General features: G+C 48.4%; 1 protein-coding gene across 4 annotated transcripts in view; it reads left to right on the top strand.

Annotated features, from left to right (window-relative positions):
* mgaa (MAX dimerization protein MGA a) overlaps window positions 1–12925 on the top strand; it is an 83474-nt gene that overhangs the window by 30211 nt on the left and 40338 nt on the right. For all 4 annotated transcript variants that reach the window (XM_067991224.1, XM_067991223.1, XM_067991221.1 and 1 more), the window contains exons 10-11: window positions 3219–3445; window positions 8312–8443. In XM_067991224.1, the coding sequence (XP_067847325.1) occupies window positions 3219–3445; window positions 8312–8443 (359 nt within the window). The remainder of the gene's footprint in view (window positions 1–3218; window positions 3446–8311; window positions 8444–12925) is intronic.

The following is a 12925-nucleotide window of genomic DNA, read 5'->3' as shown; positions in this document are numbered from 1 at the left end:
TCTGTAACCTCATGGCCCGGCATATTCCTCACTCTACCATTACCAATAAGCCAGGGGATCAACCCTGGTTCAATGAAGAGTGTAGAAGAGCACGCCAGGAGCAGCACCAGGCGTACCGAAAAATGAGGTGCCAACCCGGTGAAGCAACAACACAGGACCACATGCATGCTAAACAGCGGAAGCAACTAAGCGATTCCACAACCAACGGATCAGATCAAAGCTCTGCAGTCCTGCCACATCCAGTCATGAATGGTGGTGGACAATTAAACAACTAACTGGAGGAGGGGGCTCTGTAAACATCCCCATCCTCAATGATGGCAGAGTCCAGCATGTGAGTGCAAAAGACAAGGCTGAAGCGTTTGCAACCATCTTCAGCCAGAAGTGCCGAGTGGATGATCCATCTCTGCTTCCTCCTGATGTCCCCACCATCACAGAAGCCAGTCTTCAGCCAATTTGATTCACTCCATGTGATATCAAGAAATGGCTGAGTGCACTGGATACAGCAAAGGCTATGGGCCCTGACAACATCCCAGCTGTAGTGCTGAAGCCTTGTGTTCCAGAACGAGCTGCGCCTCCAGCCAAACTGTTCCAGTACAGCTACAACACTGGCATCTACCCGACGATGTAGAAAATTGCCCAGCGCTATCAAGCGGCACTTACCAATAACCTGCTCACCGATGCTCAGTTTGGGTTCCGCCAGGACCACTCGGCTCCAGACCTCATTACAGCCTTGGTCCAGACATGGACAAAAGAGCTGAATTCCAGAGGTGAGGTGAGAGTGACTGCCCTCGACATCAAGGCAGCATTTGACCGAGTGTGGCACCAAGGAGCCCTAGTAAAATTGAAGTCAATGGGAATCGGGGAAAACTCTCCAGTGGCTGGAGTCATACCTAGCACAAAGGAAGATGGTAGTGGTTGTTGGTGGCCAATCATCTCAGCCCCAGGACGTTGCTGCAGGAGTTCCTCAAGGCAGTGTCCTCGGCCCAATTATCTTCAGCTGCTTCATCAATGACCTTCCCTCCATCATAAGGTCAGAAATGGGGATGTTTACTGATGATTGCACAGTGTTCAGTTCCATTCGCAACCCCTCAGATAATGAAGCAGTCCGAGCCCGCATGCAGCAAGATCTGGACAACATCAAAGCTTGGGCTTACAAGCGGCAAGTAACATTCGCGCCAGACAAGTGCCAGGCAATGACCACCTCCAACAAGAGAGAGTCTAACCACCTCCCATTGACATTCAACAGCATTACCATCGATGAATCCCCCACCATCAACATTCTGGGGGTCTCCACTGACCAGAAACTTAACTGGACCAGCCATATAAATACTGTGGCTACAAGAGCAGGCCAGAGGCTGGATATTCTGTGGCGAGTCACTCACCTCCTGACTCCCCAACGCCTTTCCACCATCTACAAGGCACAAGTCAGGAGTGTGATGGAATACTCTCCACTTGCTTGGATGAGTGCAGCTCCAACAACACTCAAGAAGCTCAACACCATCCAGGACAAAGCAGCCCGCTTGATTGGCACCCCATCCACCACCCTAAACATTCACTCCCTTCACCACCGGCGCACAGTGGCTGCAGTGTGTACCATCCACAGGATGCACTGCAGCAACTCGCCAAGCCTTCTTCGACAGCACCTCCCAAACCCACGACCTCTACCACCTAGAAGGACAAGAGCAGCAGGTACATGGGAACAATACCACCTGCACGTTCCCCTCCAAGTCACACACCATCCCGACTTGGAAATATATCGCCGTTCCTTCATTGTCGCTGGTTCAAAATCCTGGAACTCCCTTCCTAACAGCACTGTGGGAGAACCTTCACCACACGGGCTGCAGCGGTTCAAGAAGGCGGCTCACCACCACCTTCTCAAGGGCAATTAGGGATGGGCAATAAATGCTGGCCTTACCAGCGATGCCCACATCCCACGAACGAATAAAAAAAACACCCAGGTCCCTTTGTACATCAACATTCCCCAATCTAACATTTCTTCAGAAGCCAGATCATGCAATCACCTGTTGATTTATGATTTCTGTTCTTCCAGCAACCTACTAGGTTGCACCAAGTTACAGCAGTAGTAATGAAACAGCTCACATGTCAGACAACCTATTCTTTAAAAAAAACAAAAAACTTACTTCTTTTTAATATTTTGCTGTGAACTCTTAATAAGTTATGAGATATAAACAGATTTCAATCTATGTGCCTTTTATAACTCTTCCAGTTGGACTTTTTGCACATGTGAATTTTTGTTCAGAGGCCAATAACTATTATGTAATGTGCCTCTCACCTCTTGAGTCAGAAGGTTATGGGTTGAAGTCCCACTCCAGATCCACGTGATTTTGGCTAGGGTTGTCCAATCTTTTGCAGCCGTGAGCTGGTTTCACATTCCACAACCATTGACTGGGCTACATATTAAAACGCTGTCGGGTCAAGCAGAATCATGATCAAACATGTCCAGCACAGTCATTTTGAAACATCTGCATATTTATTGAATAAACATTATCTCACACTTTCACAATGTCAAGTTTGCAAGCTAGATCTGGCCTTTATATTTATAACAACAAGTTTGCATTTATTGGACAACTCTTGTCGCACGACAATATCAGTCGGATTCTCAATGTGATATCTGGGCCTGCATCATCTTTGCCAGGTCCTTCGTTCATTATGCCAACCTCCCCCTCCCCCATGCACTAACAGTCCAACCACCCTCCTTACACTAAAAATCTTAAGTGACCATATGCTAGAATCTATATCTTCTCTTTTTGCTTTTCACTTCCTGGCCTAGTCTTGTCTGCTTCTTTGCCACCATGTTACTCTATGTTGCTTACATTGCTGCCTTTTTGTCCCTTTCTGCTGCTGTTGCTATTGTCACCTCTGTGTCTCCCATCATGTATCCTCCACTGATTGTACCTACTACTATGGGGGCAACAGGGCCAACATAAAATACCAGCAAAGACCATAGGATCTGTTTTAATGCATGCCATGTGCATTTATTGTTGTAATGCCAGTCTTCTGGTATAGTGGAGGTGGCTACTATTAATTCTGAACAGAGAAACCTCCAGATCCAGCAAAGTTCCTGTAGCATTAAAACACAAGGAGAATCCTTACCAAATGTCTGAGCTTCTGAACATTTTTAATACTCAGTTTTTTAATGCACTGTGTGCTCACAGGAGAAAAACAACTTCAATTTTTTGTTTTCCTTTTCCCTGCAGCAATCCCTGAGCCAGAGCAACCCATACGATCGTATCCTCTGTGGGTTCGCCAGGAGGGGGAGGTGGACCCTGAGCCTGTCTACATTGCACCTCACTTGGAGTCCTGTCACATCAGCAAATGCCCTTCTTTGTCCCAGCCGCAATCTCCCTTTAGTCCAAAGGAACCTGGCTCCACCGAGGGGCACACAGTGTTGTCGACTCCTGCCAGTTCACCAAAGCCCTGTGAGGTAAGCAGAGAAACTTAGAAGAGATGAAAATTATGTAGACTACCTCCAAGAAATGCAAATTCAGAATTAGCAATGCTGTTTGGCAATCTGTGCAGATTATGCACATGACCAACATGGTTTACTTTTCCATCAGTTAACCCAATTGATAAGTTCTCCGAAGCTCGTAAGACTTGTGTGACTCATTTATATTGTGCATTTGCCACCAGCAGATTACCTGCAAATGTGTGCTGTGAGCACAGTGATGCACACATGCTGCGCCTCGGCGACATCATCCGAAAACACGACGTCAGGTTCTACACGTATGCTGATGACACTCAGCTCTACCTCACCACCATCTCCCTCGACTCCTCCACTGTCACAGATTTGTCACAATGCTTGTCCAACATCCAGTACTGGATGAGCAAAAATTTCCTCCAACTAAAATTAGGATGACCGAAGCCATTGCGCATGATTTTGGCCTCGAGCCGGGAAGTGGGTGGTGGGGGGCGGGGGGGTGTTCAAATTGCTGACGGGAAACCCGGAAGTATGGGTTTCCCAGATGTCCGTACGATTTTGATGTAAGGACGCCTTTTTATTGTCGGCTTGCCGTCTGACTGGCCGGCCTGATTAACAAGCTGACCTCAGTTGGACGGGAGAGCAGCCAGGGAGAGGACGTGTTCTGGTAAGTCTTTGTATGGATTGGAAGAGGGGCATGGGTGGGCATGGGGGCACCGGTCGGCATTGGTGTCACATGGGGGAGGGGCATGTATCAGAATCAGGGGTCCGCGATGGTTTGTGGCGGGGGGGGCTCGGAGATCGTTGGGGGGCTGGTCGGAGATCGGAGTGGGTGTGGTCCGTGATTGTTGAGGGGGGGGGGGTCGCAATCATTGGTGGGTCGTTGCAGTTAGGCTTATTGGGCCTTGGGGAAGCACTCCTGCTCCTCCGGGCCCACAAGCTGTGCCAGAAAGGCACTTACCTGCAGTTTTGGGCCTTCTCGCCTCCTTTCACGTGGCCTGAAGGAGAAGTCCTGGGAATCCTGGCCCCCAGAGGTTGAAATTGCAAAATTTGCAAAAATGGAGGCCCACAGCCTCCTTGAAAGGTTTTAGTCACCACCCTGCCTCCTGGGAGCGGGTTGGTCGCCTGCCCCTCATCCCGCCCCGGTGAAAACCAGAATTGGGCGGATTGGGAGGCGAGTCTGAAAAGGTTGCAATTTTGAATGCCCCAACGCACCCGTTTCTCAATGTTAAAATCATGCCCATTGTCTTTGGTCTCCGCCACAAATTCCGTTCCCTAGCCACCGTCTCCATCCCTCTCCCTGGCCACTGTCTGAGCTGAATGAGACCATTCGTATCCTTTGTGACCCTGAGATGAGCTTCTGACCGCACATCCGCTTTATCACCAAGACCGCCTACTTCTACATCTGTAACATCGCAAATCTATGCCCCTGCCTCAGCTCATCATCTGCTGAAACCCTCATCCATGCCTTTGTTACCTCAAGACTTGACTATTCCAATGCTCCCTTGGCTGGCCTTCCACCTTCCATAAACTTGAGCTCATCCAAAACTCACCCATCACCTCTATAGCTTGCTGACCTACATTGGTTCCCAGTCTGGGAATGCCTCAATTTTAAAATTCTCATCCTTGATTTCAAATCCCTCCATGGCATTGCCCTTCCCTTTCTCTGTAACCTCCTCCAACCCTATAACCCGCCAAGATCTTTGCGTTCCTCCAATCCTGTCCTCTTGTGCATCCTCGAATTTAATTGCTCCACCATTGGCGGCCATGCCTTCAGCTGCCTAGGCCCTAAGCTCTGTAATTCACCCCCTAAATCTCTCCGTCTCTCTACCTCTCCTCCTTTAAGACGCTCCTTAAAACCTACCTCTTTGACCAAGCTTTTGGTCACCTGTCCTAATATCTCTGTGGCTCGGGGTCAAATTTTGTTTGATCACTCCTGTGAAGCACCTTGAGATGTTTTACTATGTTAAAGGCGCTATATAAATGCAAGTTGTTAGTGTAGGGAGCACCACAAAGGAAGGTACTTTTTTCTTTACCCCTGTTTCTGGACACTGCACCACCTCAGTCTCCATGTTGACGATACAAATGTGTGGGTTGGCAATATATAAATTAGGGCATTTTCAGGAGTTTGGGCAATCTGGAGGTAGACCTGTTGGCCTCCTGGAAACCATCATCTCCTTTGTGTCTGAGCACAGAGGTGGTGTAATTCAGGAGGCTGGACGGTCTATCCTTTTGCTGGGCACAGAAGATTGTTCGTGTTTCCTTTGTTTTCCCTTGCCCCATAGACCATTTAAAGGATAAATGGTCTATGGGGCAAGGGAAAGGTTTAACTCGATACCATATTAGCCCTGCAAACTGTGGTCCTCTAACATCAGTGCATAGAGGCAGAATCTCACTGCCTTGCAGGAGGGATCTCCTCTTATAGTTGGGGTGGGTCTGCAGACAAATGTTGAATCAGGACATTCTGGTTGAATGCATGGTTATTGAAAAATGGCAACCTTTTGATCAGGCTCGCTAGTAGCAGATAACTAGATTAGTTTCCAAAATGCATCCACTAACAGCACAAAATGGAAAAATTCTGTTCAGTGTTTTTCCAGGGCTGCTTCAGTCCCATCTTCTGCGATGTTTTTTTTAATTCGTTCACGGGATGTGGGCGTCGCTGGCAAGGCCGGCATTTATTGCCCATCCCTAATTGCCCTCGAGAAGGTGGTGGTGAGCCGCCTTCTTGAACCGCTGCAGTCCGTGTGGTGACGTCTCTCCCACAGTGCTGTTAGGAAGGGAGTTCCAGGATTTTGACCCACATATTCTGTTTTTTAAAAAAAAGCTCTATTTGGGTTCATGTGGTTATTTCAGTAATTCAGCCACCTGTCTGCCCAATTCCCAAGTATATTCAAATCCTCCTGTAACTTATCTTGTTCAGCTTTGCAGTCGACCACCATCATTAAGTTTGTATCATCTGCAAACTTAGCTAGACTGTTTGTGACCCCTAGCTCTAGATCATTAAACAAAAGAGGTCCAAAAACAGACCCCTGTGGGACGCCACTGGTAACAGTCTCCCAGTCTGATGATAATCCCTGTACCACTACCTTCTGGGTTCGATCGGTCAAGCAATTACATTCCATTGCAAAATATTTCCACTGATTCCTGCTTTTTTATTTTCAGTACCAGCCTTTTTGGTGTCAAAGGCCTTATTGAAATCCAAGTATACCACATCCACTGCCGTACCCTTATCAAGCTCCTTTGTCGCATCCACGATTCAAACCAGTAAATTAGATAGAATCATAGAAGTTTACAACATGGAAACAGGCCCTTCGGCCCAACATGTCCATGTCGCCCAGTTTATACCACTAAGCTAGTCCCAATTGCCTGCACTTGGCCCATATCCCTCTATACCCATCTTACCCATGTAACTGTCCAAATGCTTTTTAAAAGACAAAATTGTACCCGCCTCTACTACTGCCTCTGGCAGCTCGTTCCAGACACTCACCACCCTTTGAGTGAAAAAATTGCCCCTCTGGACCCTTTTGTATCTCTCCCCTCTCACCTTAAATCTATGTCCCCTCGTTATAGACTCCCCTACCTTTGGGAAAAGATTTTGACTATCTACCTTATCTATGCCCCTCATTATTTTATAGATTTCTATAAGATCACCCCGAAACCTCCTACTCTCCAGGGAAAAAAGTCTCAGTCTATCCAACCTCTCCCTATAAGTCAATCCATCAAGTCCCGGTAGCATCCTAGTAAATCTTTTCTGCACTCTTTCTAGTTTAATAATATCCTTTCTATAATAGGGTGACCAGAACTGTACACAGTATTCCAAGTGTGGCCTAACTAATGTCTTGTACAACTTCAACAAGACATCCCAACTCCTGTATTCAATGTTCTGACCAATGAAACCAAGCAAGCTGAATGCCTTCTTCACCACCCTATCCACCTGTGACTCCACTTTCAAGGAGCTATGAACCTGTACTCCTCGATCTCTTTGTTCTATAACTCTCCCCAACGCCCTACCATTAACGGAGTAGGTCCTGGCCCGATTCGATCTCCCAAAATGCATCACCTCACATTTATCTAAATTAAACTCCATCTGCCATTCATCGGCCCACTGGCCCAATTTATCAAGATCCCGTTGCAATCCTAGATAACCTTCTTCACTGTCCACGATGCCACCAATCTTGGTGTCATCTGCAAACTTACTAACCATGCCTCCTAAATTCTCATCCAAATCATTAATATAAATAACAAATAACAGCGGACCCAGCACCGATCCCTGAGGCACACCGCTGGTCACAGGCCTCCAATTTGAAAAACAACCCTCTACACCCACCCTCTGTCTTCTGTCGTCAAGCCAATGTTGTATCCAATTGGCTACCTCACCTTGGATCCCGTGAGATTTAACCTTATATGGGCAAGACCTTCCCTTCATGAACCCATATTGGCTATCTATTTATAAGGTTTACTGGATTCTCTCAGTAAATGCAGAAGTTTGTATTTTGAAGTGAATGAGATGCTTTGCATTGGCTCCATGTAGTTCTGAGGGCCTTTCCCACTGCCTGCTTCTTAGGAGGCAATCTCTACTGATCTTGTATTTATTCCTTTTGAAGGCCAGAGCAGTATTGCTGCTCAAAGATAAACTTTGCAAAATTATTCCAGGAGTATGTTGAATAACAAACACTTGTTATGTTCATTCCTAATTATATATCTGACATAAAAATCCTCTTCCAGACATTCAGGGATGTGCCAGTGATATGCATATATTATCTAAGAAGCCGTTCAGTAATGAAAGGTTACCTGTAGTAGGTGAACCTTGCTTTCTCAATGCCTGGGTAAAGCTTATCTTAATTTTATCTTTTATTTTTACCTCTACTCAAGGTTGACGAAAAGGGTCCAGTGTACTGGTATTTTGAGAGTATGATGACCTGCGCACGTGTTCGTGTCTTCGAACGCAAGGATATCGAGAGGCCAATAACCTGCACCTGCAGTTCAAAGCACTGCTGTGGACGGGTAAACTACAAATCTCTACTGCTTAGTAGTGTCTGTTAGGTCTCTTTTAGTACAGGTGAGGGAATGCCTGAGGACAGAAGTTAAAGTGCTGATGCAGTATCTCCATTTTCTCTCTAAGGAAATGTCAGTGGTGTGGGAAAGGGAATGTCATAGCATTGTCTTGATTCCCTGTCCATTAGTACAAGTGAGGAAGAGTGATACTGTATTGACTGTTATCTTGGTCAGGAAGTGTCGGGATTTTTGTTTTATTTGTTCATGGGATGTGGGCGTTGCTGGCAAGGCCAGCATTTATTGCCCATCCCTAAAAGACCTTGAGAAGGTGGTGGTGAGCTGCTGCCTTGAACTGCTGAAGGTTCTCCCACAGTGCTGTTAGGTAGGGAGTTCCAGGATTTTGACCCAGCGACGACGAAGGAACGGCGATGTATTTCCAAGTCAGGATGGTGTGTGACTTGGAGGGGAACGTGCAGGTGGTGTTGTTCCCATGTGCCTGCTGCCCTTGTCCTTCTAGGGGTAGAGGTCGCGGGTTTGGGAGGAGCTGTTGAAGAAGCCTTGGCGAGTTGCTGCAGTGCATCCTGTGGATGGTACATACTGCAGCCACAGTGCACCGGTGGTGAAGGGAGTGAATGTTTAGGGTGGTGGATGGGGTGCCAATCAAGTAAGCTGCTTTGTCCTAGTTGGTGTTGAGCTTCTTGAGTGTTATTGGAGCTGCACTCATCCAGCCAGGTGGAGAATATTCCATCACACTCCTGACTTGTGCCTTGTAGATGGTGGAAAGGCTTTGGGGAATCAGGAGGTGAGTCACTCGCTGCAGAATACCCAGCCCCTGACTTGCTCTTGTCGCCACAGTATTTATGTGGCTGGTCCAGTTAAGTTTCTGGTCAATGGTGACCCCCAGGATGTTGATGGTGGGGAATTCGGTGATGGTAATGCCGTTGAATGTCATGGGGAGGTGGTTAGATTCTCTCTTGTTGGAGATGGTCATTGCCTGGCACTTGCCTGGCGTGAATGTTACTTGCCACTTATCAGCCCAAGCCTGGATGTTGTCCAGGTCTTGCTGCGTGTGGGCACGGACTGCTTCATTATCCGAGGATTTGCGAATGGAATTGAACACTGTGCAATCATCAGCGAACATCCCCATTTCTGACCTTATGATGGAGGGAAGGTGATTGATGAAGCAGCTGAAGATGGTTGGGCCTCGGACACTGCCCTGAGGAACTCCTGCAGCAGTGTCCTGGGGCTGAGGTGATTGGCCTTCAACAACCACTACCATCTTCCTTTGTGCTAGGTATGACTAACCACTGGAGCGTTTTCCCCCTGATTCCCATTGACTTCAATTTTGACCTATTGCTCCCTCCCAGTTTTTCTCTTATCCATGCATGTTGCAGCAGTTCCCAGATGTGCCAGCAAAAGATGAATTATGTGGTCCAGGATGGAGTTTCAGCCTAGCCCAGCATCCTCCAAGATTTAATCTCCCTGTTTCTTCTCAGCCCAGGGCCAGCTGTCTCCTCCCCCGCCCTAGTCTCTGAGTCTACCTTAAGGTCTCTGAGATTAGAGGAAAAGGATTTAGAGAAATGTATAGAAAGAAAGCGTGAGATGTGTGTGAGTGGTGTACAGAGAATAGGAGACATAAAAGAAGATTGAGCAGACATAAGGAACGTCACAAAGGGAGAAAGAGCAAGGAAAAAGTCAGGCGAGTAGATGACAAAGTGAGGATTCATGTGAGCCATAGACAGAGAAAGGGCAACAAGGGAAGCCTTGGGAAACATTCAGAAAAAGAGTAAGAGAAAACCAGGTCAATGTGTGAGAAATGAGAAGAATTGACTCCAAGCCAAAGTTGGAAATATTAGGAAGGGTGACTAAAAGCTTGATCAAAGGGTCGATTTTTAAGGAGGCACGGATGGCAAGGGCCTTGTTCGAAAGTGAATGGACATTCCGGAGGGTGATACCGAGATTGGCAGTGATTGATCCGCTGGCAAAGCCAAGAGACACAGAGAGGTGGAAAGAATTTGAGTGTGAGGCAAGCAGAGATTATTGCAGGAAAAGAGAGACGTGCAATTTAAAAAAAACAAATTGTCCACCAGTAATACCATGGGAGATTAACTAGTATTAGCAAAATATGACTAACCTATTGGAACAATAGAAAAGTAGAGTCTTATTTATTGTGTTCTTATATTGGAACACGAATGATTCAAACTGTCCACCCCACGTTTCTTGGTTCTTAGGGTGAAAAATTCGACCAGGGCCGTTTTTGGGCAGGGGTAGTGTGATGCGCTAGTACCCCGTGCCCGATGGCCCCTATGCAGGCAGCATGTGAACTTCATGCTGCCTGCTACTTATCATGAAATCTCCGTGCAGCCTCTCAGCAGCGTGGGTAGCGCTGGCTGCACGGAGAATGAGGAAGTTGGAAATGGGGCATGCACAGCGCACATCATCAGCAGCCTGCACCTCTTAAAGGTGCAGGTGCACATTTCAAATGGCAGTTACGCAACTTACTAGGAGAAGGGAAAAATGGCCACGAGGATGGCAGGACCGGCACGAGAGAGGATTCCACGCTTCTCCGATGATGCACTGGAAGCCCTGGTGGAAGGGGTGGACGAAAGGAGGGCAACATGTACCCGCAGTGTGGCAGGAGACCCTCCAGACTGCAGCTCCGCAGGCATTGGCAGGCTGTGGTTCAGGAAGTCAATGCCAGGAGCATTGCACCATGCATGTGGGTGCAGTGCTGAAAGAAGTTCATTGATTTGACACGAGTGGTCAAGGTGAGTGAGTGAAAGTGTCATGTGGCACATCCTACCAACTGCACCACGAATCACACTCCGTCACCCACCCACCAACAAACACTGCCCATCCATACGCAATGCTGCATTCGGCATGCTGCATCTCACCCGCACATAGTACCACACTTGCAGGCCACACAACCACTACTCACAGGTCACACAAACTGGCAGCTATTCGACCACGACAGGCACATTACCCACACACCTTGCAGGATACTCACTGACACACTGTTCCTCTGTCTTGCAGGAGAAGGTGGCGCTTAACAGCCGGCAGCAGGAGAGACCTGAGGGTGGACGGGCACGCTTACACGTCCTCACCCCCCACCTCTAGAGGAGTCATTGCTTCGGATCATTGGGCAGGCCGTCGCTGCAGCCCTCACAACATGCCGTGCTGGAGGTCCTGATGAATGGGGTCTCTGCATTTCTAATGCTCCTCCTTTTCCACATCTCCCTCCTCCCATAATCTTTTCTGACTCACGTGCTGCAGATGCTGTCAGCACACATCTCTTACTTGCTCCTCTCCCCACTCCACAACTCAACCTGCTTCCCTTTGTCATTGCAGATACCCAAGAATGTGTGGCGGCATCGTCAGGAGGAGGAGGAGGACACTGAAGCCACACCGTCACTCGATCTGACACTAGCTTCCACCAGCTCAGAGACTGACACTGCACGTCCTTTAGAGGCTAGGTTAGAGGAGGGATCTGCACGTGGTGAGACACCGAGCACAAGTGCGCAGGAGCCGGGGCGGGGGGAACGGATACCACAGGTGCCAGATCGGAGGACGAAGTCAGTCACTAGTTCTGTTGCAGAGGAGTCAGATGAGGACTTCGATGGGCCAGGCTACAGAAGACGGCTGATGGGTGTGCACCACCAAATGCTTGAGGCACTGGAAAGCCTGCGCACAACGAGAAGGAGTATGGAGGAGTCCAGCTCCAACTTGGCACAGGGCTTTGGGCAGAGCTTGGAGCCCATCCTTTCCAACATGGAACGGATGGTCACCTCCGTCAGCGCACCTGTGGAACCTACCATGATGCAGCGTCTGATGACTGATGTCACAGCTTCCATTGCAGCACAAACATCTACCATCCAAGGTCTGACTGCTGCCTTGGAAGCTCAGACTGCTGCTTATCGTAGGTCTGGGGACTGCTGTGGAACGGGGCTTCCAGGGCGTCACAGCACTCCAGCAATCCATTCTCCAGCTGATCACCAGGATTGCTGGGACGCCGCTCCAGAAGAGTGGCAGAGGTGCCATGGCAGTCAGACCTGCTGACCTCTCTCAGCAGGTCTGCTCCCACCCCTGCCACTCCGCCAGTGCCCCTGTTGTTGCCTATCGGCCAGCCAGGCCAAACTGCTGCAGCCCATGCTGAGATGGTACAGTCTGAAGCCGGGTCCTCCCAGCCCAGCGCTGCTCGAGGTCGTCCTCCAAGGCCATCTGCACTGAAGGCCAGCAGCCTCCCACCACCCAGCACTCGTAGGAACACTAGGATAGGTAAAGGTACACGAACAACAGGCACTAAGGGAATGCACAAGGGTGTATAGTTCTGTTATGTTTGCATAATTTCATTTACTCATTGATAAATGAAACTTCGATTTTGCATTTGGTGGTATTTATGCAATGAGCTGAGAGGGAAACCAATGTGTAATCAGATGGAGGGCGATTTGATTGTCTTGTGGGAGCAGAAAGGTGGGGAGTATAGGACTGTTG

The sequence above is a fragment of the Heptranchias perlo genome, chromosome 10 (assembly GCF_035084215.1).
Source record: "Heptranchias perlo isolate sHepPer1 chromosome 10, sHepPer1.hap1, whole genome shotgun sequence".
Lineage (NCBI taxonomy): Eukaryota > Metazoa > Chordata > Chondrichthyes > Hexanchiformes > Hexanchidae > Heptranchias > Heptranchias perlo.
Note: the sequence above shows the minus strand (reverse complement) of the source record. Positions and strands in the feature narration are given on the sequence as shown.